At 46.7% G+C, this 25,308-nt stretch overlaps 1 protein-coding gene across 2 annotated transcripts in view; it reads left to right on the top strand.

Moving 5' to 3' along the window:
- DRC1 (dynein regulatory complex subunit 1) overlaps positions 1–25,308 on the top strand; it is a 38,229-nt gene that overhangs the window by 8,991 nt on the left and 3,930 nt on the right. Inside the window, exons 3-14 of one of the 2 annotated variants that reach the window (XM_029938138.1) lie at positions 3,070–3,182; positions 5,065–5,248; positions 5,837–5,974; positions 6,921–7,007; positions 7,857–7,979; positions 15,910–16,049; positions 19,101–19,235; positions 19,520–19,752; positions 21,404–21,516; positions 22,718–22,807; positions 23,346–23,432; positions 23,595–23,818. In XM_029938138.1, coding sequence (XP_029793998.1) covers positions 3,070–3,182; positions 5,065–5,248; positions 5,837–5,974; positions 6,921–7,007; positions 7,857–7,979; positions 15,910–16,049; positions 19,101–19,235; positions 19,520–19,752; positions 21,404–21,516; positions 22,718–22,807; positions 23,346–23,432; positions 23,595–23,714 — 1,563 coding nt within the window. In that variant the 3' untranslated portion in view covers positions 23,715–23,818. Of the gene's footprint in view, positions 1–3,069; positions 3,183–5,064; positions 5,249–5,836; positions 5,975–6,920; positions 7,008–7,856; positions 7,980–15,909; positions 16,050–19,100; positions 19,236–19,519; positions 19,753–21,403; positions 21,517–22,717; positions 22,808–23,345; positions 23,433–23,594; positions 23,819–25,308 lie in introns of those variants that run through there. The other variant, XM_029938137.1, reaches the window with a different exon arrangement.

Raw genomic sequence — 25,308 nt, 5'->3', positions numbered from 1 at the left:
AAAGTGGGATCTGAGCTGTGTCTTGGGAAAACAAGCGGGACTTATAAAAGCAGAGAGGGGAGAGATGATTCCTGGCAGAAATCGAAGTGCGCTTACTGGGAGAAAAAAAAAATTAACTTACTGTAATGTCACTACAGAGCATAGAGCTATATAGAGGTCCCTGTATGGTATGGTGTCAAGGATAAGATGCTTTGTGGCCATGGAAAGAACACTGCGGTGCCGTGTGCTCTTGTCCTAGATCTGATGTGATGCATGAGCCATGCCACGTGTTCTTACTGATGTTACTTCATCAAAGTGTTGACGATCTCTGAGCATTGCTGGTTAGGATAAAAACGATACCGTATATAAACCGGAACATGCTGTTATAGTTTATACTGATGTGACCTACAAACTACTGACCCACAGTTCATCCTGAGCACTCTTTGAGTGAAAAACCTGAAGAGTTAATATTGTTTTCATTAGCAGCTTTTCCAGCTTCCTTTTGCTTAGGACTTAAGTCATGTAACATGTTGGCATAGAAAAGACATGTATAAAAACCAATGCTACCTTCCTCAGTATCAAGATATTAATAACCAGTTTTGCCTTGGACAGGAAGGGCCACTGTCCTTGGCCTTGTACCTTATCGATCATTTTTAACTGGTGATTCTTTTGTTTCCTGTTTAATCTTGGTCTACTCCAATTTTATAAAGATATCCTTCCAAGTTTTCTCTTAGCAGCTTTAGTGTTCTGTCATTTACATTTTGGCCCGTAATCTGTCTAGAATTGATTTTTTTGTGTGGTAGAAAGGTAAGGCTCAAGGTTCACTGCTTCGTATATGGATTTTTCACTGACCCAGCACCTTTTATTGATTAGATCTTCCTTAAAAAAAAAAAGAAGAAGAAGAAGAAAGAAAAAGAAAATATCATCCTTTTCCTCTGCATCATTTCCCACCTTTGTTGTGAATCAGATGATCACATATGTGGGTTTGTTTCTAGATTCTGTATTCTGCTCTATTGGCCTATTTGTCTGACTTTATTACAATTCTACATGATTTTAACTACTTTAGCCTTATGACAGGGCTTGACATCTGGTAAAGTAGGTCCTACAACTTTGTGGTTCTTCAAGATTGTTTGGCTATTCTTGATTGAACCTTTGCATTTCCATATACATTTTACAAATTGGCTTGTCAATTTCCACCAAAAAACCTGCTGTGATTTTAGTTGAGGTCAGATTGAATCTATAGATCAATTTGGGAAAGAATTAATATCTTATCAACAATGAGATTTATGATCCATGAGTATAAAATATCCCTCGAGTTATTTAGGTATTCTTTAATTTTGCTCAACAATGTTTTACACACTGTGTAGAGGCCGTAACTGTTTATTGCTGATATATAAAAGTACAGTTGGTTTTTATAGTGACCTGGTATTCAGTTAGCCCTGTCAAATTCACTTGTTAATTCTAATAGTTTAACTATGCTTTCTTTTGTTTGTGTGTTTATTTTTTTACATATATGATCATATCATCTGAAAATGACAGTTTTAGCTTTTGTGGTATCTGTTGGTCTGTTGGTGATTGTAGCATTTTAAGTTTTACTTTGAGTCTGAAATACTTGATGCAGAAATTTCTCATATTCCCATTGTCTGAACAGAAAATAGAAAATTGCTCAAAACTACAAGAAAGCCTTTATTTCCTTAGGCATGTGAAACCATTTGGTACAAGTAATAAAACTGCAGCCATTAAAAAAAAAGTCTGGGGACGCCTGGGTGGCTCAGTTGGTTGAGTGTTTGACTTTGGCTCAGGTCATGATCTCACTGTTCATGAGTTCGAGCCCCCTTGTCGGGCTCTGTGCTGACAACTCAGAGCCTGGCGCCTGCTTCTGATTCTGTGTGTCCTTCTCTCTCTGCCCCTCCCCTGCTCATGATCTGTCTCTCTCTGTCTCTCAAAAATAAATAAATGTTAAAAAAAAATCTGGAGTACTCCGGATATCTAGGTTAAGGCTCCGTTCTGTATTCAACAAAACTGCATTTCCAAGTGTCTTTAGATGGATGAGATGAAATAGAGCCTCCGATCATCCAGTGACTCCTTCGTACAGTGACGTTTATAGTTCTCATCCAGAAACGAGTTGAGAGCTGGAGAATTCGTAAGTTCCAAAACAGACTTGGAAAAACCTAGGCATAGCTTAAGGATACCTGAACATTTTTTGTTAAAGCATGTGATCACCCAAAGGCCAGGAGTAAAGACATGGAGTGTGGAATTCAAAGAGGGACTTAGAAGGGGGGCACAAATAGCAAAATTCCTGAGCCATTGTTGGAGACTGTGGGGCAGCTAGTGGCGGTTCTCTCCTGTATTAGAGCCTCTCAGAAGATCCCATGTGACGTGAGCTTAAATGGGGAAGCCATTGCCTTGGCTTACTTGATAGTTCTAAGCATAAGTACACTGTCCAGGGCTGCTGTGGGGTCGTCGATATTGGGGGCCTCGTCTCCTTCTGTCTGTCCTTAGGTTGCTTCCTCTGCTAATCACTTCATGCTCGAGCACCACATGCCGGCTTGGGAGAAGGGGGAACGGGGCGGCAGAGGGTACACCTCTTCCCTTCAACACACGATTCAGAAGTGGCACACATCACTCTGCTCATGTTCTGTTGATCAGACTGTACTCTAGCTGCAAAGGAGGTTGGGAAGTGTATCCATTTTGGGAGGTCAAATGTCCAGCTAACGTCAGGGGTTCGGTTCCTCGAAGACGAGGGGGAAAGGGATGTAGAAGGATGACTGCCACTTTCTGCGTCACCTCTCCCGCTGAATTCTCAGTGTCAATCACTTGGAGGTCCACTGGGGCAAGTGCTGGGATGAACCCAGAGGGCCTGCCGGTGTGCGGGTTGGCTGGTCTGCACTCTAACGAGAATAAACAACGGTGCCTTCAGAATCACATGTGCTCGGAAATTGTCAGCCCAAAGGTCCTGACGGAAATGGATTGCCAAATAGATGCTACTCTTAATGGTCTTAAGGTAGCTTTTGATTCCTGCTTGGCCACGTGGAACAGCTACAGACAGTTGTGCAAAATGTTTCTAACGGCATAAATTCTTGTTTTCAGAAATTGGCTAAACTGTTGCTCTGTGGCACTGAGTTGGTGACAAATATCCAGGTAGCTGCCGATATTAGAGAGATCCACAGGAGAGTGGAAGAAGAGGAGATAAAGCGTCAGAGGTGAGGAACGCCTGTGGCTTGGGGACATGAGGACGTCTCCTCTGCGGGTCCCCAAATTCTCCCCAGTTATGGGAAAGTGGCTGCGTCAAACAGTCTAGTAGAATCCTCTTACTGCCCCTTTGGAATTCTCCCCTCCCTCCATCCCTCCTTTCCTTCCTTGCTTTCCTCCCTTCTTCCTCTTTTCCCACTGGACCATTGTAGCTCATGTCCATAAGCATATACACAGTATGATCTTAACAAGATCTTAGTTGTTCAGCATTAGGAATTCCATTAGCAACTTGACAAGCTTTACCAATATACAGTGGGCGACATCCCTCTGCCTCTCATGGACTGTGGCCAGAACTGACTTGGTGATTCCCAGCCATGCCAAGGAGTTAGGCTTTGATCTGTAACCACTGAGGAAAAACTGAAGGTCCTTTTTTTAAACAATTTTTTTAATCTTTATATATTTTTGAGAGACAGAGTGCAAAAGGGGGAGGAACAGAGAAAGAGGGAGACACAAAATCTGAAGCAGGCTCTAGGCTTTGGGCCATCAGCACAGAGTCCCACACGGGGCTTGAACTCATGAACCGTGAGATCATGACCTGAGACAAAGTCAGATGCTTAACCAACTGAGCCACCCAGGCACCCTGGAAAAAACTGAAGGTCTTAAGTGGCAGAGTTACAGGATAAATGTGGGTTTTAGAAAGATGACCTGGCTCTTTTTCATTTTCTGAGGAAAAAAGTCAAGTGCACTGTACCATGTACTGTGTGCTTTAGCTCAGAGGGAAGGAGAGAGGCGAGCACAAAATGGTTCAGTGGTGACTCCTGCCCTTCAGGGGTTTGTACTGTTGTTTGGATGCAGTCTCATGGCATCACAGCGTGTGAGGGGAGAGAGAGAGTCTCTACGTCTGTCCTCGCGTCCGTTCTCAAGAGGGGCCTGTCTCTCAGCCTCCATGCCCGCCTTCGTCTGGTCCCATCCTCAGTGTTTGCCATCACAGAGTCTCTTCAAAATTTCTGGAATGGCCATCCCTATTCTCCACCGCTGATGGTGGAGTTTCCCTGTTTGTGTGTTCCACCAGTCATTTCTTAATAATTTGAGAGAGGAGAGGCGCCTGGGTGGCTCAGTCAGTTAAGCTCCCGACTTCGGCTCAGGTCATGATCTCACGGTTCATGAGTTTGAATCCCATGTTGGGGCTCTGTGCTGACGGCTCAGAGCCTGGAGCCTGCTTCAGATGCTGTATCTCCCTCTCTCTCTGCCCCTCCCCCGCTTGCACTCTGTCTCTCAAATAAACATTTAAAAAAATTTTTAAAAACTAATTTGGGAGAGGAATGGCCAGACACCTGAGGTCATGTTGATAATCAAAATAATAACATGAGTACCATTCACTAAGGGACTGTTGTGCTGAGCACCACCGCACTTAATGCCCACAGCAGCCGTGGGAAACTAGGTGCTTTCATCCGTCCTTTTCACAGATGAGAAAAACGCAGCTTGCAGAGGTTAAGTGACTTGTCTAAAGTTGAGAGTCACTCAATAGCAAAGTCAGGCCTTGAAGACAAGCTGTGTGACTCCAAAGATCAAGTGGGTGTGTCACAGAGGATGTGGCAGAGTGACTCCTGATCTGCAAGTGTGCGTCCGTGTGTGTGTGTGTGTGTGTGTGTGTGTGTGTAAGTAGGTATAGCTTTAAGGGTAATCTCTTTTCATTATGTGCCACTTTCTCTATTTGATCTCTTACTGATAGTCAAGCATTGAATGACAGCCTGATTTGATTGTGAGTGAGGGTATCTGGAGGGAGTGCTTGGTACCCAGGCCTCATATTACAAACTCTCGAGCACCTGTCTGCCCGGGCAGGAGGCAGGACCCAGAGCTGGGCTGGCGTGGTGGGTGTGTTTGTATTTGCAGACTTGAAAAGCTGGAGAACGAAGTCAAGACGAGCCAGGACAAATTTGATCAAATCACTGTGAGGTGGGAGGAGGGCAAACAGAAGCGAATCCCCCAGGACCTGTGGGACATGCTCAACACCCAGAAGGCGCACTGTGCGGGGCTGATAGAAGACAAGAACAAGCTTATCAGCGAGTTACAGCAGGCAAGGGTCCGGGGCCCCTCACCCCCAGCCACGTGGGCTCTGGCTGGGGGAAGTGACTGGCTTATTGGTTTGCTCTTCCTGAATGAAGGCCTTACTTCATTACTCACATGATTGCACACCTCGGGCAACAAACTCACCCAGAATGAAAAGGTTTTTAGTTATTTTAGAATTACTTGTGATCTTTGAAAGACGTATGTTCACAGCGAATGCTCTTTCAGATTTTGTCTTCTCAGTTAAGGAATGGAGCTTGGTCTGCAGGGGCTGTGTTTCCGTGTTGGAGCCTGGGTATTCATGGCTCAGCTGAGATGCCGTAGCGCTCTGGGAGCTTACAGAGATTTGCAGCAAGTGGTCATGGATGGTTTGATCCCATGTCACTCATTCAGGCTTCGCCCCGAGCTGAGGCCACTCTGCTCCATCCGCCTGTGCCTTCTCCCGAGCGACCTCAAAGTCACCTGAAGCCACTTTTGCTTTGTACGTTGCAATTCTGAGTGTTCACGGATATTGAAGAGAGGGGTCCAGATGGTGCATGCTTGGCACCCTTTGCTTTTGTCGTACTTGGTGACCAACCTTTGATGTGTTCCTTTCTAGGAGTTAAAAACAAAAGATGACCAGTATGTGAAGGATTTGAAGAAACAGTCAGACGACATCTGCGTGCTCCTGGAGAGGATGGAAGAGCAAGTGAAGAACGTGATGAAAAGCTTCCGTCAAGAGCTCAATTACATTGAGGTAACAGGGTGTGAAAGAACTGCCTTCTGGGAAGAGGGATGGGTCTGTCTGGGAGGCCCAGGACATCTGGGAGGGGCCCAGATGTCTCATCCTCTGCTTTCTGCCCCTTAACTGATTTACCCATTCATTCACTCATCCACAAATAGTCATCAAGTGGCTACTATGTGCCAGGCACTGGACCAGGGACTGGGGATACAGCCATGAACAAAACAAAGTCCTCATTGGGATCCGTATTATAGTAGAAGACAGCTAGACAATAAACAGACTGCTAAATATATACTTGGACAGGTGAAGATAAGTGCTTTGAAAGAAAATAAAACCATGTAAGGGTAAGAAGTGTGGAGGAGGGGGGTATGTGAGGTGTTTGCTGTATTTTTGGCAGCCAGGGTGGGGCATGGGAAAGCAGATTCAGGAATCAATACTCTGAATCTGAATGAAATGTAAAGGATTGAGATTGAGACCGGCCTTCCCAAATGGAAGAGAGCCAAGAGGGTGGGGACTTCTCTCTCTGGATTATTATAGACCCATTTCTACAGTCCCAGGCCTGCCCCTTGTGAGCAACATGCCCTTTTGTTTCCTGGGGACCCTAGCCGTAGTGATGCAGCAGCCCTGGGCGTGATTGAATCGTATGCCAGGGTTTTCCCTGTGACTGCCACCAATGACATGGCCCTTCCTCCAGCTCCCTCCTCTGAGACCCATTGAGCCACAGGACAGGTGGTACATTTCTTTCCTAAATTTGTGTGAAGCCCGGACTTCATAACACTAATTAACATGCAACTCCTTCCATGGCCATTTGGTTCCATGAAACTTGGCACATCTGCCTTTGGCTCTGACTTGGACCTTGTGGTTGGTACACGGCGCATGTGCTGTTACTTACGAGTTCTGTAATGCTGTGAAACCTGCCTCATCAGCACAGACGCCAGGGCCTCTTCCTTCTTGGTCGTAGAAAGCATTTGAGATGGAGCGACAAGACCTGCTGACCAGTAATAAGAAGACCTGGGAGCAGGCCCTGCAGGCTCACAAAACCAAAGAGGTAAAGGGGCGGCGGGCAGGGGAAGGGCTGGCGGCTGTGTCAAGGGTCATGGGGTCTGGGGCGATCTCTACTGTGGCGGAATTTGCTAACCCTCTTGTCTCTTGGGGAGGATTGCTACAGCAGACATGTACCACTGCCCTTCATGGTGAATCAGGGTGGCCCTGCGGATGGTGGGTGCTTCTGGTGGGGGTGAATACCGTGGTCCTGTGGCTCTCTTCTTTTTATCCTGGGCGTCTACTCCAGCCATGGATATTTGTGGCCCAACAAGATGTTTTAAAGGGTGTGGGGTTATCACTTTACTTTAGAGACACAAAGAACAAAGAAATAGCTTGACCCGGATCCTATGGGTCTTTTTTAAGAAATACAAATGTCTGACACAGGGTCCGTGTCTGAGTTCTATTTAAAAAAATTTTTTTAATGTTTATTTGTTTTTGAGGTGGGGGGAGACAGAGCAAGAGTGGGGAAGGGGTGGAGAAAGGGACACACATAGAATCTGAAGCAGGCTGCAGGCTCTGAGCTGTCAGCACAGAGCCCGACATGGGGCTCAAACTCACAAACTGTGAGATCATGACCTGAGCCAAAGTCAGATGCTTAACCGACTGAGCCACCCAGGCCCCTGCTGTGTCTGATTTATTAATGGAACATTTCTCTTGGAGTTTCTCAAGTAAGGAAGCTCCAGTGTAAGTTAAACTATACACAGCCTTGGGGGCACAGGAGCTTCTGAGGGCTGACCAGTGCCCTCCAACTCCATGACACTTTGAGACCCTTCCCCTGTGTCAATGTTTGTCAGGCCCCCTGAGTGGGGGCAGGGACAGGGCTGATGTTCCCCTTGTCTTCCTGTGCCTTCAGCTGGAGTATCTTCTGAACCGTATCAAGAAGGTGGAGGACTATGAGAAGCAGCTGAACAAGCAGCGAGAATGGGACTGTGAAGAGTACAACAAGATCAAGATCAAGTTGGAGCAGGACGTGCAGGTCTGACTTGTTGCTCGGCGTCTGGGTGGCAGAGCAGACAGAGCGCCTGTGCAGGTTTTATCCTTGGTGACTGCCCAGAGTGTTCTAGAGTTAATCTGTTCCATAGATAGGTATGCATTATTTGCTTTCTTTCAAGCAATCATATCTGAAGGAGTTCATGGGCAGGATATATATATGTGGAGGAATTCTTTCTTTAATGAACCATAGAATGCTGCCAAGAGGCAAAACTGGCAACCATGACCTGAAAAATTGCTGAGAGGATTGTGCATGTTGGTGAGCAAAGGGAAGGTAAGTTTATCCCCAGCCACCATCTGCTGAGTGTCTATCAGCATTTAGGGCACAGTATCTCCAGTCCTCACACTAACATGCAAGGGAGGAATCGCAGCATTTTATATACCAGGAAATGGGCTCAGAGATAAGGCTACTTGCCTAGTAAATGGTGGGTCCTGGATTCAAACCCAACTCTGCCTGGCTCAGTAACCAATAATGTCCCTAATATTCCAAACCACCCTTGGCTGACCGGTGGACATCGCAGTAGGGCAGATTTTGACTTGCCATCAGAAAGAACTTTCTTTTCTAGGGGGCATCTGGCTGGTTCAGTCAGTTAAGCTTCCGACTTCAGCTCAGGTCATGATCTCACAGCTCGTGGGTTTGAGCCCCACATCGGGCTCTGTGCTGACAGCTCACAGCCAGGAGCCTGCTTCCGATTCTGTGTCTCCTTCTCTTTCTGCCCCTCCCCCACTTGCACTCTGTCTCTTTCAAAAATAAATAAACATTTAAAAAAAGAAAAAAAAGAACTTTCTAATAAAACTATCGAATACAGAAAGGGTCATTCCACAAAACAAGGAGTCTTTTCGCTCATAAAATATTTAAAGGCCGCACGACTGTGTCTGTCTTCAAGGCTGAGGAAAGATTCTTGCAGTTGGAAGGAGGTCACATTTTCTGGTTTCTGAAGTTCTTGCTAAGCCTAAGATTCTGTGCTGCAAAGTTAGTTTAAAAAAAGCGCATTCTAATTACATTTAGGTATGATGTAATTACCTCTTCATATTTAAACACTGTCTATTCAGTTGAATTTCTGTCTTGAAAAACGTGTTAGACTAAAGCTTTTCCACATGGCCTTTGGTAGAATTTCAGGTCTACTACTCTCGTGGCTTTCTCTAACAGGGTTGAATCAACACCCCACCAGACTACAAATATTCTTACCCCCCTGGAGAACTTTCCCAAGCCTTTCTCATATTAATGTCATGGACGTGAGATCCCTGACAAAGAACAGCGGAGGTCTGTGCGAGCACGCTGTTTGTGTGCGCTGTGTACATTACATGCTTCATAAACATGGCTATTGTTCAGCTTTCTTAAGTTATTTTGGCTCTATGATAATTTATGTGACAAAAATATGTTCCTGGCCTCCAACAGTGAAATGATGGAAACTCATGTTCTTTTATTTGTCGTTTTGTTTTTCCTTTTGTATTAAGAGCATGTAACACAAGATCTACTGTCTTAGCAAATTTTTAAATGTACAATAACAGCCTTGTTACTCATAGACCTTCTGTTGTACCATGAGAGATCCCCAGAACTTATTCATCTCATCCCATAACTGAAACTTTGGGCCCTTTGACCAGCGCCTCCCTGTTTCCCCTCCCCCAGCCCTTGGCAGCCGCTGGTAGCAAAAATTCTACTCTACGCTTCTAGGAGTCGGTTTTTGATCCCACATACAAGTGAGACCATGCAGTATTTGTCTGTATCTGGCTTATTTACTTCACTTAGCATAATGTCCTCCACATCCACCCATGTCATTGCAAATAGCCGAAGTTCCTTCTTTTTTAAAGGCTGAATAATAGTTCATTGTATGCATGTGCCACCTTTTCTTTTCCTGTTAGTCCATCGATGGACATTTGGGTTGTTTCTGTATGTTGGCTATTGTGAATAATGCTGGAATGAACACAGGAGCGCAGATAGCTCTTCAAGATCCGGGTTTCAATTCCTCTGGATCTATAGCCAGAAGTGGGATTACTGGATCCAGTGGTAGTTCGGTTTTTTGGTCTCTTGAGGAACCTCCATACTGTTCCCACAGGGGCCGCACCAGTTACCCTCCCACCGCCAGGGCGCAGCATTCTCTGCTCCACATCCTTGTTGGTGACAAGAGCTATCGTGAGAGGAGTGAGGTGATACATCATTGTAGTTTTGATTTGCATTTCCCTGAGGAGTAGTGATGTTGAGCACCCTTCCATAGACTTATCGGTCATTTGTATGTCTTTTCTGGAGAAATGTCTGTTCAAGTCCTTTGCCTGTTTTTTTTTTTAAGTTTATTTATTTATCTTGAGAGAGAGAGAGAGTTTGTGTGTATTTGCATAGGAGCAGGGGATGGGGAGGGAGGGAGAGAGGGGGAGAGAGAGAGAGAGAAAGAGAGAAGGAATCCCAAGCAGGTTCTGCGCTGTCAGCACTCACAACGTGTGAAATCATGATCTGAGCCACTCAGCTGACTGAGCCACCCAGGCACCCCTCCTTTGTCTATTTTCTAATTGTTTAATTTATTATTATTATCACTATTATTATTTGGCTATTGAGTTGTAGGCGTGCAATCTCATGTTCTTAATCTAATCTTAAATGCTTGAACCAAACAATTCTGGAACGTGGGGACATTTTGGGTGTATGAGGTAATGTGAAACTGAAGAGGTGAGGGACACAGAGGCAAAGGGTCTGGGGCACCAGATCTCCTTGCACCCCCTCTCTGGTTGGGCTACACGAGGAGTGTGGGTGTTCAGGAGGCAGGCAGGTGGAGACCTTCAGATGGGGAAGTGTGTGCAATTCCTATGCACAACCGTTCTTTCCTGCGTTAGAATGGAAACTGTACTCCCTTATCCTTTAACCAGGAACAGATAGTCAAATCAGGGATTACCGTATAGCAATATGTGGGATATTTAGTAGATCAAACTTTACCGTAGTGCCTCTTAAGTATACTTTCATTAACCAGAAAAGTCAGATAGCATTAATTTTTGTCAAGAACAGATAACATGCAGCTCAACATGACGTGAGATTTGCTCTTCCTAAGTCATTCGTAGCACTGTGTCCGTTCTGAAATACAGAAGTAAAAGTTTGCAAACTGCAAACATACGAAGGATCCAACACCCATAGATTTGGTTTGATGGGTAAAGTACAAGAAGTAAAAAAGAGAATGTGTATTTCCCAAGTGCTTCCTCCCAGCAAGGTCACATTATTAATGAACTAAGAGAAGCCTGTAAACATGATGCCCTCCAGAAGGATTTTAGCACACTGGCCCAGCACCCCAAAATAAGACTACTAGAAACACTTAGTTCTTGATACAGGAAGCAAATGTTTTCATTTTGGATCCTACATGTACTTTTAACGTTGAAAAACGGTTTAGTTCAACTTCAAGAACTGTTGCATTTAATACCAGAATATGGATCACAAAAAATCAGATACAAGTTACGTATTTAACAAACATTGTGAGCTTACATTGTGCAAAACATAAAGTTTAGCAGGATACAGTTCCTGAGAGTGGAGATGAAGAGGCCCAGTGAGATCTCTGAGGTCAGCCCACGAGGCCAGGGGAAAGGCTGTGATAAATTTCCATTCTGCTTGGGCAATGATGGCAGCTGGTTTTCTGGAGCGGGTGAACAGGAGATTGCATGGAAATCAACGGCCAAGAAGCTTGTCCTGCTGCAGGAAGAACATGGGAAGGCATGATCAACACCTTCAGTACCCATAACATTGAAGGACTTTTGTGGCAGATTATATTGTAATCTTTATAAATTATCCACAAAAACCAAACACGATGGCTCACCATTTGGCTTGGGAACATAAAGTGCAACTTGGCAAAATTATCTTGGATAATTGCAGGGGAACCCCAGACCGTTAACACAATCCATTACAATTTTAAATGTTTTATTTAAAAAAAATTAAAAAAATTTTTTTAATGTTTTATTTATTTTTGATACAGAGAGAGACAGAGCATGAGAGGGGGAGGGGCAGAGAGAGAAGGAGACACAGAACCGGAAGCAGGCTCCAGGCTCTGAGCTAGCTGCCAGCACAGAGCTTGATGCGGGGCTCGAACCCACGAACGTGAGATCTGACCTGAGCCGAAGTGGGAGGCTTAACTGACTGAGCCATCCAGGCGCCCCAATCCATTACAATTTTAAAAATAGAAAACCATCTTCAAAGTATGACAACCGAGGACAGCCTTATGTTGAGACTCAAACCTGACATAATTAACAATAGAGTCACCGGTATCAAAATTATCTTGAGCAGAAGGTGTTGAAAACAAGTCACGGGTGATGTCATTCATGTAACCACCTGCTGCGGATGCTGTGAGACTACAAGACCATCAGTTCTGAAAGTTCATTGACAGCATTGCCGATCACTCCCAAGTGGCATCATGACTGTGGGACCGGCAGAGGTCTTGGGCCAGAGCTGGGGTGACCAGGTGGCTGATCTGCGAGCCAGTAGAGATGATAAGCACACAGTGCCTGCTGCATTGCTGGTCCTTCTAGCACCAGTCTCCTAGGGACCTAGTCTAGGGAAGAGCAGGAGTAGATGTGTTCCACAAGATAAAAGAAAATCAGCTAGTAAATATTTAACCGCAAGCCCAAGCAAAGAAATGCAAATTAAAACAGGTGACAGGGGTTTTTTTTGTTGTTTTGCCTGTAAAACCAGATCAGAAGTGAGTTCTTTCAGGTCACAGAGGAAAAGACATGGCTTGATTACTTTAGTTCAGAGTTTTGAATCTGGACTGTGTTCAGCTCCGTGAAGTATTAGCGGTGGTTTCATAAAACTAACAAAGAAGGTGAGTCAGTAATTTTTTTTTCCTTTCCAGATGTAGTATGCCGCAAAAATACAGAGTCCATTTTCGTGGTATTATCTAATGATCTGCCTTCAAGAGTAAAATTTACATGAACGTTCATGTGATAGAGCTTGCATTTGTAACTCACCTGCCCTCACTTTGTTATAAAGGCTGTTCTATGGCCAAATAATTTTGAGACATGTGTGTTCGTGATAGGGGCTTATTGTGAAGCTACAAAAAAAGGAGGTCCCTGGATGTCATTAGAGCAAACACCAGGCACTCTGGTGTCTCAGGGTTCCTGAGGCACGTGGGTCAAGACTGACCAGCCATTCATTGTCATTCCAAGCCAGAGTGGCTCCGGAGACCTTCCTTCTCTGTGGGTATTTGTCCCTTCCCAGCTTGTCTCCACCCAGCAGGAAGCTTTTCAGTTGGATTTTGTGCTGAGCCAGCTCATAGGCCAGAGGCCTTCCCGGTGTTCAGGGTTGATCACATTTGAAGCAATGGTGCTGGTTTCATTCGGCGCCCAGGGGCATCGATCATTGCGAGTTTGGAGAAAGAGGTGCTGACAGTCCCTGTTCTTGAAGACACACAGGGCCATCCCTAGAAGGGGACAAGGCCAAGAGTGATTCAGCCCCGGACGACCCAGGATAATTGGATACCTGCGCTGGAAATGAGGCAGTTTCTGTACTGTCAGTGTCATAGTTACTTGGAGAAATTGTTCAAGTCAAAAATTTTTAAATTAAATTAATTGTACAGCTCCTGCCTACTCCCTGCCCCTCCCAAAAGCCTACCCAAGGGCTGAGGGCCTGTGCTTGAGCTTCACGGCCAACCCCGTGCCGTGCTCAGTGCCCACGGGCTGTGCGGAAGCGGGCACTTGCATGCACGGCCAGTGGGAGTACAAACAGTAGACCCTCTTTGGAAAGTAATTCATTGAGTGCTTTTGAGCTGGCTAATCCTATTTCTGAGAATCAACCTTAAGAAAACAAGATATCCATAAAATTTTAAGTAGAATTGTTCCCAACAATAATTTTATAATATCGAGAATTTTCAAAACAGTCTAAACGTACAAAAGTAGGGAAATGGTAAAATAGTATGGTATATGATAAATGTTGTATTTCATATATGATAAGTGGTCATAATATATAAAAATATTATGCACCATTAAAACAACATTGATAAAACTAACATGGAAAATTCTTGTTAAACTATTAAGGGAGAAAAGTAGAATATAAAACTGTAGCTATGGTTCGATCTCAGCGATGTAATGAGTGCTGGAAAGAAATATGCCGATATGTTAACAGAAGATGACCCTTTGAGGTGGAATTTGGGGAAAATTTTCCTTCCCCTTCTATGTCTTCTCCTTCTTTCTCCTCTACTATACTCTCCAGATTTTCTACAATGAACAAGTATTACTTTCACAATCAGGAAAACTTTTTATACAGAAAAGCAAATAGTTAGAAAAAAGTAAATGAAAAGTCAACTAAGCCAGTATGGAGATTGAGAGGTAGGTAGTCATAATCTGAGCGACCTGTATGTTCACTGACCACCCGTGGAGGTATTGCAGGCTTTTCTTCTGAAAAGACCTCCGAACACCTGCCCCATAATGGAGATTTAGAGCTCCCTGGGATAGGTAGATATTGGGATACTCTGGACTAATTCTCTCGTTTACAACAGGGATCAGTGTCAGTGCCTTTGTTCTCTGCATTACCTCCCAGCCAGTTACCCTCCTTGAGGATGGCCCAGGGGTCCAGGGGGAGCTGCCTGGAATCACTCCTATGTGTTTTTTAAAATGTTATTTATTTAGCGAGGGGGAGAGTGCAATCAGGAAGGAGCAAAAAGAGAGAGGGAGAAAGAGAATTCCAAGCAGACTCCACGCTCCGCACAGAGCCCGACCTGGAGCTCTGTCTCATGACTGTGAGATCATGACCTGAGCCGAAATCGAGTCAGACGCTTAACCGCCGAGCCACCCGGGCGCTCCAATCGCTTCCCAGGTTGGTCCCTTGGCTCTGTAGCCCTGTGGCAGGGGACGAGGGAGAAAGAGGCTTGAAAGAGCGTCACGTCACATGTCCCAGCTTTGTCAAGATCAGATTACATTTCACTGCACCCTCTGTTCCTGCATTTCCACTCCGGAGAGGCAGGAGCGAGCTTGCCCGTACTGGCTCTGCTCTCAGCAGTTTTTGTTCTTTTGTTTTTGTTTTTGAACCAACTGTCAGTGTGATCTTTCTGCCTGGACTGGTCACTCCACTTTCCTGCTGGGATCTCTAGTGGCTCTCCATGGTTCTCAGAAAGCTTTAAAGTCCTCGCTTGATACGACCCTGCTGCTCTGTCAGCCTCTTTTCTGACCATGCCCAGCCTCGTGCCTCACACCCTAACCTGCTCGTGATTTCCCCAAAGCCCCCCGGTCCCCTTGCCTCTCTGGAGAAGTGTCCACCTGAGTAACGCCTACTCATTTTCTGGGTCCCGGTTAGACTCACTGGTCCCGACTGTTCGGGGACGCCTTCCTGGCCTTTGAGGCCACAGAGAGTCCCATGCAACCCTGTGCCTATCCCCCTCTTACTTGTTGTCACCACTGCTTGCTGTTCACCCCTAGATAGGACACGACTGTGTCTCTTCCACCAGCGTTTTCTCAGCAGCATCTGGAAAAGTTGTTGATGTTTAGCAGGCACTCGAATTTTGCAGAATGAACGAACACTGCTAACAAAAATCCAGAAAGAAGGGACGGTTGTGTCTAGCCTCCTTTCAAATGAACACTGTTTGCTAAACATGAACGCTGTCAATTGGAGGTCAGAGTGGGGACATTGCAAACTTCTGTGCCAATATTCACTTGTACGGTTTTTAGGGGGGTGACACGTATCTCCATAGGGTCTGGTGCAAAGCAGGGGAGGGGGCCAGCCGTGAAGGCTCTGTCACCCCTCTTAGGCTTTAGGGACATAGGCTTGGCTTGCAGTCGAATGGTGTATTTTTTCTGGCTGGACTTTCGCTTGCCTTTACTGACAGATTTCCTTAGAATTCAGGTGGAGGCTTTTGTGCCTACCTTTCCTCTGACGTAACTCCTGAATGACGTATCGGAGCCCTCAGGCACAACAGATGATGCCAAGACCTGTCAGTATTGTTATTTTCTTTAACCTTTAGATTCTTGAGCAGCAGCTCCAGCAGATGAAAGCAACTTACCAGCTAAACCAAGAGAAGTTGGAGTACAACGTCCAAGTGCTGAAGAAGAGAGACGAAGAGAGCACGGTGATTAAGTCCCAGCAGAAAAGGAAGATCAATCGGTGAGCGAACACGCAGACCGTCCATCCTGAAGATGGCGGGGGGGATGAAGTCTTCCCGTCCAGAGGAGTGGAGGCTGTTACAGACTGAGCTAATTCTTCATGAAAAGAGTGTTTTGTTTTGTTGGAAAAGATAATATTTCAGCTGCTCCCCTCTCCCCCTAGAGAGAATGTACAGCAAAAAGTCTGTCTCTGACCCTCCATTTTGTGTGGTTCCTCTTTCCCACCTGTTTGCTTCTTCCAGAATTTCTGACCACATACAAGCAAACACAGGTAAATCTTGTCACCAGTCCCCTCTGTTTGTAAACCAAGTGACAGTCTTCTCTACCCACGGTTTTGAATCTTGACGATGTGTCCCGACCAGTTCATAAAGAGTTCTCACATTATTTCTTAGGTTGCCTAACCTCCACTTGCACATACTGTGATTTAACGTCCCTGTGGATGGACATTTAGATCGCTTCTAATCCTTTGCTATTGCAAATAATACCGAGATAGGTCCTCATGTCAGTTCCTCACATTGCATATGCACAGAGCTGTCCGTAGAATACATTCTCAACTTGTTATTTCTGAAGTGGTACATGTGCATCTTAGAGAATTAGAAAGTACCTCAAGTGAAAGTAAGAGAAAAACATAAAATCAGTATATTCCTACCACCAGGGATTAAGTGTATAGTGTGTATCTTTCTGGATCTCTCCTCTCTCTCTCTCTCTCTCTTTCTTTCTCTCCATCCATCTGTGATGGCCACTAATCTGTACAGTCAGTGAGAAGGAGTTCTCTGGGAAGCTTTCCTGAAGAAGTGAACCAGTGAAGGGGGGAGGGAAGTGAATTGGGAAAAAGGAGTTAAGTCTCTGGGGTAGATGGGGCCAGAGGCGGGAATGAAGGTTTAAAGGCAAGAAAGTAGGAGTCAGAAAGTTCCATGTTTGGTGAAAGAGCCTGCATCGTGGGAGAGGGGAGGTTGGTGGGACGGGAGGTGGGCGGAGGTACATCAGGCAGACCTTGGTTTTGATCCGAAGGGCAGAAGGATGAGATGAGTGGCATCCCCGCCATCCCATCCCTGGTTGTGCCCACTGACTTTGAGCTTGCAGTTAGCAGTAGCCCCTGCTGCTCGTGTGTGCGTGTTAACACTTTCTCTTCTTGCTGGCCTGGGCGTGTTCCTCTCGCCACTGGCCCCCGCCCCCCCAACACTCACAATTTGACCTCTGACCCAGAATTGGACAACTCCCCCCCCCCCTTGTAGGTTACCAGCGGTAGGTTACCGCTCTGGCCAAATGCCATGGTCCTTTTCAGGCCTCATCCTATGGTTATTGGTGCTGAATCTCAGAATTTTTCTCCTTTGGCTTTTATGACTCTGAAATATCTGCTCTTCTTTCTCAGTGGATTCCTGATTGGTTTCCTTTGGTGGTTGTTTTTTTCTTTCCTGATAAGATATTCTAGAAAGCATCCTACCCTTTTTGCTTTATATTTGTTTTCCCTCCACCCTCTACACCAGTCTCGTGGCTTTGAGTAGGCCTTCTTTCTTGATGACTTCAGCTTCACCTCCCCGGTCCCGACCCCACCTCCTTGCTTCATCGGGACTGCCTAAACCCAGTTCGGCCCAGAGAGTTGCTGTCAAGGCCAGTGGGCACGTTTTGAAACCGAGCTTGCCTGCCTTCCTGGTTCTCCCATCCCCCACCCCTGTCCCCTCCATCTCCAGCTTCCAGTCAGTCACCAAGGACATGACGTGATGTTTGGTTGAGTTTCTTCACCCTGTGGCCAGCCCTTCCTGCCTGTCCCCTGTCTTGCCCAGACCTGCAGTGTGTACCTGGGGTTACAGTTTGGTTTTATGAGCTACTGTGATTAGATGACACACAGAAACTTCTTTACCAGGTGATACTGGGAAAAAGACTTTGGGATGGCGACCTAAAAACATGGTTTTATTTTTTACACCTATATGTGGCTTATTTCCTAGAATGCTGTAGTTAAGAAAATGAACTAGCTACTGCTTTTTATCAGAGTCCAAGTTAAGTGGCTTTTGCATTTTATGGAGGATGAAACCATGAAGGATGGATGTTTGTGTGTTTAGGGAGCTTATGATTATTTCAGAATGATGCTTAAGAGGGAAAATCTGATTTTTTAAACTGAAAACATGTAGGTCTTCAGACTCTATACCTGTGTAAATGGGACGCTGACATAAGACACCTCTTCACTGGTCCAAAGTCTGATGTATGGCCCTGGGTCTAAAAGCCATACCTGCCATGAGGATTTCATAGTTTCCGTGCGAGGAGCTCCCAGAGCAGTGAGATGTGGAGATGCCTGGACTCGCAGTGCCCTTGACCAGGCTATCACTGTCTCTAGCTGGGCTGGAATCTTCGACCGCTCAGGCCAAGGTTCGTTCCCTGCCTCACCCCTGGGCTCCCCCGGCATCCTTTGTAAACTACCCCCACGGCGCTTTCACTCCACTTCGATGCGTGTCTTCGTCTCTGGCTGGACCGATAGTGCCTTCTGTGCAGACATGTCCTTGGATTCGTCTCTGGATTCAAACATATCCTTGGCACACGAGAGACCTCTCAAGTGAGTGAATGAATGAGTTATTGGACTTGTGAGCCAGGTCAGCTTTTTGAGGATGGAGGACACATACATCATAGAGTTGCAGTGCGAGGTTTTAATGTTTTCCTTTCTGACTTCCTTGTTTTAGACGTGAAATGAACATCCAAACCATGGCAGTGGAATAATTGAGACACGCTATTTAAATAATGTGAAGTTGGCCCAGGAGGCGGACTTACTCCCAGATGGTGTGTTGAGGGTTCAGTCACACTCCGGAGCAGGAGACTGCCCCTCAGTGGGTCTGGGCTTCTGGACTGTTCTAAAGGAGTTTAGTTCTGGACAGTCCCCTTACCTCCTGCTGCCTTCCTTTCCTCGATCGCCATCAGGGCAGCTGGGTTTGGAACAAATGGGAGGGTTTGCGGCGCTTGCACAAATCTGGCCCTGGTTCTGCAGAACCGTGCGAAGCTGAGAGGAGCGTGCGTCACGGCTTCTGTTCAGCCACAGACGGACTTCTCTCCGTCTCCCTCCCAGCCTGCACGATATACTTAACAATCTGAGATCGAAATACGCCAAGCAGATCAGGCAATTTCAGGAGGAGAACCAGTCCCTAACCTCTGACTACAAACACCTTGTGACGCAGTTCAAGGAGCTACAGAAAGCCATAAGGTACCTTAGGGACATGGGTCCCACGGCACGTGCCCAAGAACAGAGGTGGCCCCGGCACTAAGAGTCTTCTTAGCAGGCTGACTTCCCCGCCCCTGTACTGGCTTGTCACCTGCCCCTTCGTGAGCCCTTGTGGGGATGGCCTCCAGGCTACCACAAGTGAGGCCCGGCAGTCCGGGTCCAGGATGCACCCCAGCTCTGCCTCAGTTCTTGCCCTACTGCTGACTGAGGGCACCCTGGCCGAGCCCCGGGGTCCGCTGGCCATGCTGAGCCACTCTCCTTCACAGGCATTTTGCTTTTATTGACGACAAGCGGTTTCGAGAGATTTGGCTGATGAATGAAGAGGAGGCGAAGGATCTAATAAACAGAGCCTTCGATGTGGACCGGATCATCCACACCCAGCACCTGGGGCTCCCGTGGACGGCACCTGACTTCTGGTTCCTGAGGAATGTGGGACCTATATCTCAGCAGCCGCAGAGATCTGCGACACAGATTTTAGAAGAAGTGCTGTTGCAAACAGGTGACTGGAATGGAGCCCTGGAGTCCTAGAGCTGGGGGGCCTGTGAGACCATTGGGTCAACCCATTCATTTCACAGACAAACTGAAGGCCAGAGAAGGGGAGGAGGGCTCCTAGCTGGGAGGTTCAGAGTCTCTAACCTATGGCTTAACCGTCTCTCCTCTGGTAGTTCTATCTAGAAGCTTGATCAGATTCAGGGTCAGTGCAGTTTTGCTAAGTATACTGTTGAGTACCTCCATTGGGATAAACAATGTCAGGTTGTCCCTCTTTGTGAGACTAGCAACCATTGGGAGTCCTTGTCTAAGAGCCACTAATTGTCTTCGGGGCTGCACAATGGTAATCTTCTAAATCCTATCATGTATCTTCATTTATTAGCTGGATACTTCTGAAAAGAGACTCTTTCCCTCCGCAGCGATTTTTACCCTGAAATATAGTTCCTACAGGAAAAGCAGAATAGATGCTTGTCCTTTCTCTGTTTAGTAGCTTTCAAAATAAATGGGTTGGGTTTCCAGCATCTTCCAAAAGTGACCGATGGCATTTTATAAAACAGGTATCATTACGAACATATTGGATTTAAACAGATCTGCTGTGTTTGAGTTATTGCACTCATTATCTTTACTGAAGCTCAAAGTGCCCCATCTTTGGCCAGTGGGAGGCTCTTCATGTTGGCTTCTGGGTCCTTCTGACACACCAGGTGGCCCACAGATTGCTATGTCTTAAAGTCACTTATAATAGTTTCTATTTGGTTGGGTCACCATCTGAATACATATTTAGGTCTTTTTGTTTTGTTTTACTTTTGATAGGGATTTGTTTTTGCAATTTAATTCTGTGTTATAGTTATATAGAATATTTACATGTTTTCAAAATCAAATGTACAGAATGAGACACACTCGAAGAAGTGTAGTTTTATCTTCTCTGTTCTATTTTATCCCTCTCCTGTAGGTAGTTATCTAAAATAATTCTCTTAAAAATTTTTTTTAATGTTCATTTATTTTTGAAAGAAGGAGACAGACAGACAGAGTGCAAGCAGGATAAGGGCAGGGGAGAGGGAGACAGATTCGAAAGCAGGTTCCTGGCTCCAAGCTGTCAGCACAGAACCTGACCCGAGGCTCGAACCCACGAACCACGAGATCATGACCCAGGCCAAAGTTGGATGCCTAACTGACTGAGCCACCTATGTGCCCCTAGTATAAAACATTTTTAAATTTCTAATTTTAATTAAGAAAATGTTGGCTCTTGCCATCACCTGCCAGTTCTCACTGATAAGTGAGGCCATCACTTGACCACTGTTGCTTTGGCCGCTTTGGATCTGCTGTGGGTTTAGGAGCCACATAGCAGATGTGCTAGATTTATCTTTAAAGTGAGAATCAATAGGTTCCTCCTCTCCCTTCCACTTCCTGGTCATGGCCCGGTTTTGAACATGACGTTTCCAGGTCGATGGAACTTAGGAAAGTGAAGCATTACAGAGTGGCAGAATTCTCCAGCTAGTCTCTTAGTCCAATCCCCGGCCTTCCTGTTGTTTCCACATACCAGGCTTTCTTCAGCTTTTTAAGAGGTAAATTTTCTCAAGGAAGGACGTTCAGCTATTTCTCACCGTCCAAGCAGCTCTCTTCTTTTTCTCTCCTGCCCCGTCTTCTCTCCGTCCCGTCTGCAGAAGAGGAGGGGACAGAGGAGGCCGCCTCAGAAGCAGAGTCTTACCTCGACCTGCCAAAGCAAATTTCCATGAAAACGACCAGAAAGATCCTCATGCTTCTGTGTGACGAGTCGGTGAGGCCGGCCGCAAGGGGCTGCGCCAGAGGGCCTCCTGGCTGGTGGCTTTGCTGACCTTCTGCCCTGGCTTCTCGTGTGCTGCTTCTGACGGCCCTGGCCGGGCCGGACGTGGCCGGGAGGCCGGGGTGCACGGCATTCCGGAGCAGAGCCGGGGTCACTTACCCGAGAGGCCATGCCTCAGAGCTGCCCCAGCTGGCAAACGGGTCCTCCTTCAGTGGGTCTGCAAGGTGTGGGCCAGGTCGGCCCATGGGCTCCTGCTAATTAAAAAAAACCTCACTCTGCAGGAGCAGGGGTACCAGCCTCTCCTCTGTGAGCCCACCCGCCAAGTAGTGTGGCCACAACTGATGTGGCCTTTCTCTGGGACTCAGTTTGTGATGACTCTGCGTGGGTCAGGCTTTGGCTACCTGCGCTGTATGCTAGATGCTAGCTAACCCTTCCAGATTTAGCATAAAGGGTGTGCTGGGGGGCGGGGGGGGGTCGTCACCAGATGTGACCAGTGCGCGTTTAGGTCCCGCAGTTCTGAAAGGGGATTAAAGGAGATGCAAGGCCTGGCTGCTTCCGGTCCCCTTGGGACAGTTGTCTTTGGCCAAGAGCTGGCTCTTGCCGCTGAGGGGGCTCTGCTAAAAGGGATGGTGCACAGGGGCTCCTCTCTATTTGCAGGCTTGCTGCCAGTGGCCCCCTCCAAGGAGCTTCCCCCAGGTGTTCCAGTTCAGAGTGGGTGCCCTGCACCCAGTCTTCCCACCCACTCCCAACTCCGTGCGCACGGTGTTGTGACGTGGTGTGTCCACCAGCCTCGGTGCCCTCCCCTCCTCCACCTCAGTGCCTGCTGCCCCGTTCTGTAGATCTCTGAGGGCTAGCATAGGAGTGCAGTGACACTGGACGGGTGCGAATCTGGGACCCGATCAAGTCTGGGCCCCTGTGGGGAACTCGGGTATTTGCCCAGGGGCTTGTGGATGAGGTGAGCCGGCGCCTTTTCTGGGGGGAGCTAAATCCATGATGAGTGTTGGGTTTGCCCCTAGGAAGGGCCCTTAGGGCATCCTAGCAAGGCCTTGCTCCGGGGGCCCTGCCACCCAGAGTCTCATCCCCGAGGTCCAGCACCGTGGAGTCACCGCTGGCCGGTTACACAGAGGTAGGCTGCAGCCCCTCGCGCTGGTTTCTGAACCCTGTCTCTGACGGGAGATGTCCTCTTCCTTCTCAGGGTTTCCTCATAGAGAGCAAGCTGCTGAGCCTTCTCCGTCCCCTGGAGAGAAGCGAGTGCTATCTGCTGAAGTTGGACGCCATCTTCTCAGTGAGTCCCCCCGGGCTGCGTTGACGGGGTGGAAGGGGCCTCACTCTGTGACAACCCCCTATGTTTCCCCAACATTTTCTCAGTCCTGGGAGCAGATACGGGTCTTCCGGGGCTTCCCCAGGCTGTCATATCTCTCCCTTTCCTTATTCTCCATGCAACAAATTGGCCGAGGTGTTTGGATGTCTCCTGCCCCTGACCCTTCCTCTACCAGCTTGTCTCCCTCATGGCCCAGCTCTCAGACTATAGGTCTCCCCTATACTCTTAAACTTGGATGTGTGTTTAGCCTCCTTTTACATCCTCAGACCCACCAGGCCTGTACAGGACTGTTCCTGACCCTGAGTATTGGTGCTCTGTTCCGCTATGGCCTCGCTGTGCTGCCCTGGTGTTGAATGGCCTCACTATGGGCCATGGCAGGTGCTGGGGGAGGTTCGGGGGAGCAAGCCTAGCCTCCCGCCCTTAGGAGCTGAGGGTCTCTGGACTCCCGCAGCGGCCGGTGGAGTTTTTGCTGCGGCGTCTGAGCAGTCCTGTTTTTCCCCAGGCCCTTGGAATTGAAAGTGAGGACGACTTGTATAAACTGGTGAACTTCTTCCTCAAATACCGAGTTTATCATTCACCCTCCAGTCAGGTAACATGACGTTCAATGAAAAAAGAGAGCGTTTGAAATTCTGAAGCCCCCAGAGGGGCTTGTTGTCTTTCAATAAAACTGGAAAAATAGTGAGTGTTTTGTGTTAGTTGGAGATAGCTAACTTAGTGTTTCCCTTATTATTGTGACTTTTTCTATTTGCAGTGGGAAGAGTGGCTGGGGATGAGAGGCTGTTCTCCTACTAAGACCCGAGGTGTCTGGTCCTGGGCTCTTCCTCAGAGCCGGGCCTCAGCCACTCTGAGCCCTGGGCCCACCAAGTTCTGAATATTGTGATCCTTAACACTTTCCTGGAAAGCAGGGCCCATTGGTAACACCTAGCTTGATTGTAATGGACTATTCCGAAGAAGTCATCATGTTAAAAAATATTATAAAGGTTAAATTAAAAATGAAAAACTGGATTAAAAATTATTTTTAGGGGCACCTGAGTGGCTCAGTCGGTTAAGTATCCGGCTTCAGCTCAGGTCATGATCTCATGGTTCGTGGGTTCAAGCCCCACATCGGGCTCTGTGCTGATGGCTAGCTCAGAGCCTGGAGCCTGCTTCAAATTCTCTCTCTCTCTCTCTCTCTCTCTCTGACCCTCCCCTGCTAGTACTATCTCTCTCTGACTGTCAAAAATAAATAAAAAATACATTTACAAATTATTTTTAGTATTGCTGGTCCCTGGGGGAGTATCCTAATAATGCTTCTAAAAAGGGTTGGCTGGGCCTCCTGGGCGGCTCAGTTAGTTATGCATCAGATTTCTGCTCAGGTCATGAACTTACGGTTTGTGGGACTGAGCCCTGCATCGGGCTCCATACTGACAGTTCAGAGCCTGCTTGAGATTCTCTCTCTCTTCCCCTCTCTGTTCCTCCCACATACATGCACACAGTCTCTCAAAATAAATAAACTTCATTTAAAAAAGGATTGAAAAAAAATGAAAAAGTTGACTGAGTGAACGAAACCCGAAAGCTGTAAAGAGGGAAAAACTAGGATTTAGTTGATGGCATTAAAAAAAAATCCTGTAAAGCAAAAATCACTATAACCCAAGTGAAGATACAGATGACAGCTGGGGGAAATTAAAAAAAAGTTTTTTAATGTTGATTTATTTTTGAAAGAAAGAGAGAAAAGGGAGAGAGCAGGGGAGGGGCGGAGCAAGGGTGACGCAGAATCCAAAGCAGGCTCCAGGCCCTGTACTGTCAGCACAGAGCCTGACGTGGGGCTTGAGCCCACGAGCCATGAGATCATGACCTGAGCCAAAGTCGGACGCTTAATCGAGTGAGCCACCCAGGTGTAGGGGGAAATATTTTTAACTTCTATCACAGTTAAAGGGCCAGTTTCCTTCATATGCAAAGAACTCATATAAACCAATCAGAAAAAGACAGCAACCAGTCCAAGGAACCGACAAGGGACATGAACAAATATCTTGTATAAGAGGCAATACTAGTAACTTCTAAACATATGAAAAGAAAACCAGGCCTCTTGTAATAAAAGAAGTGCAAAGTAAAACTGCCCAAATTCCATTTTCACCTGTCAGGTTGGTGGGACTCCGCAAGTTTGGTAGCACAGGGTGATGGCCAAGGGGTGGGGAACAGGCACGCTCTGAAGTCACTGCCCTGAGGGTCCATTGTTGCACCTCCGAGGGGGGCCGTTTGGTGGCACCAATTATAAAACCATTTTTCACCCTGCGATTCTTCTTCTAGGATTTCCTTCTGCAGATATATCTCCATATGTTTGAAAAAATGTGTTTATTTGTAGCTTATTTATTACAACACTGCTTGAAATGGGAGAATAGTGGAAATGACCTACAATTCCAGCTTGAAGGAATTGGTTACCTACCAAGTGGTGTATCTACTCAATAGAATACTAATGCAATTGTATA

The sequence above is a fragment of the Suricata suricatta genome, chromosome 4 (assembly GCF_006229205.1).
Source record: "Suricata suricatta isolate VVHF042 chromosome 4, meerkat_22Aug2017_6uvM2_HiC, whole genome shotgun sequence".
NCBI classification, from domain to species: domain Eukaryota; kingdom Metazoa; phylum Chordata; class Mammalia; order Carnivora; family Herpestidae; genus Suricata; species Suricata suricatta.
This window is presented reverse-complemented; position numbering and strand designations above follow the sequence as displayed.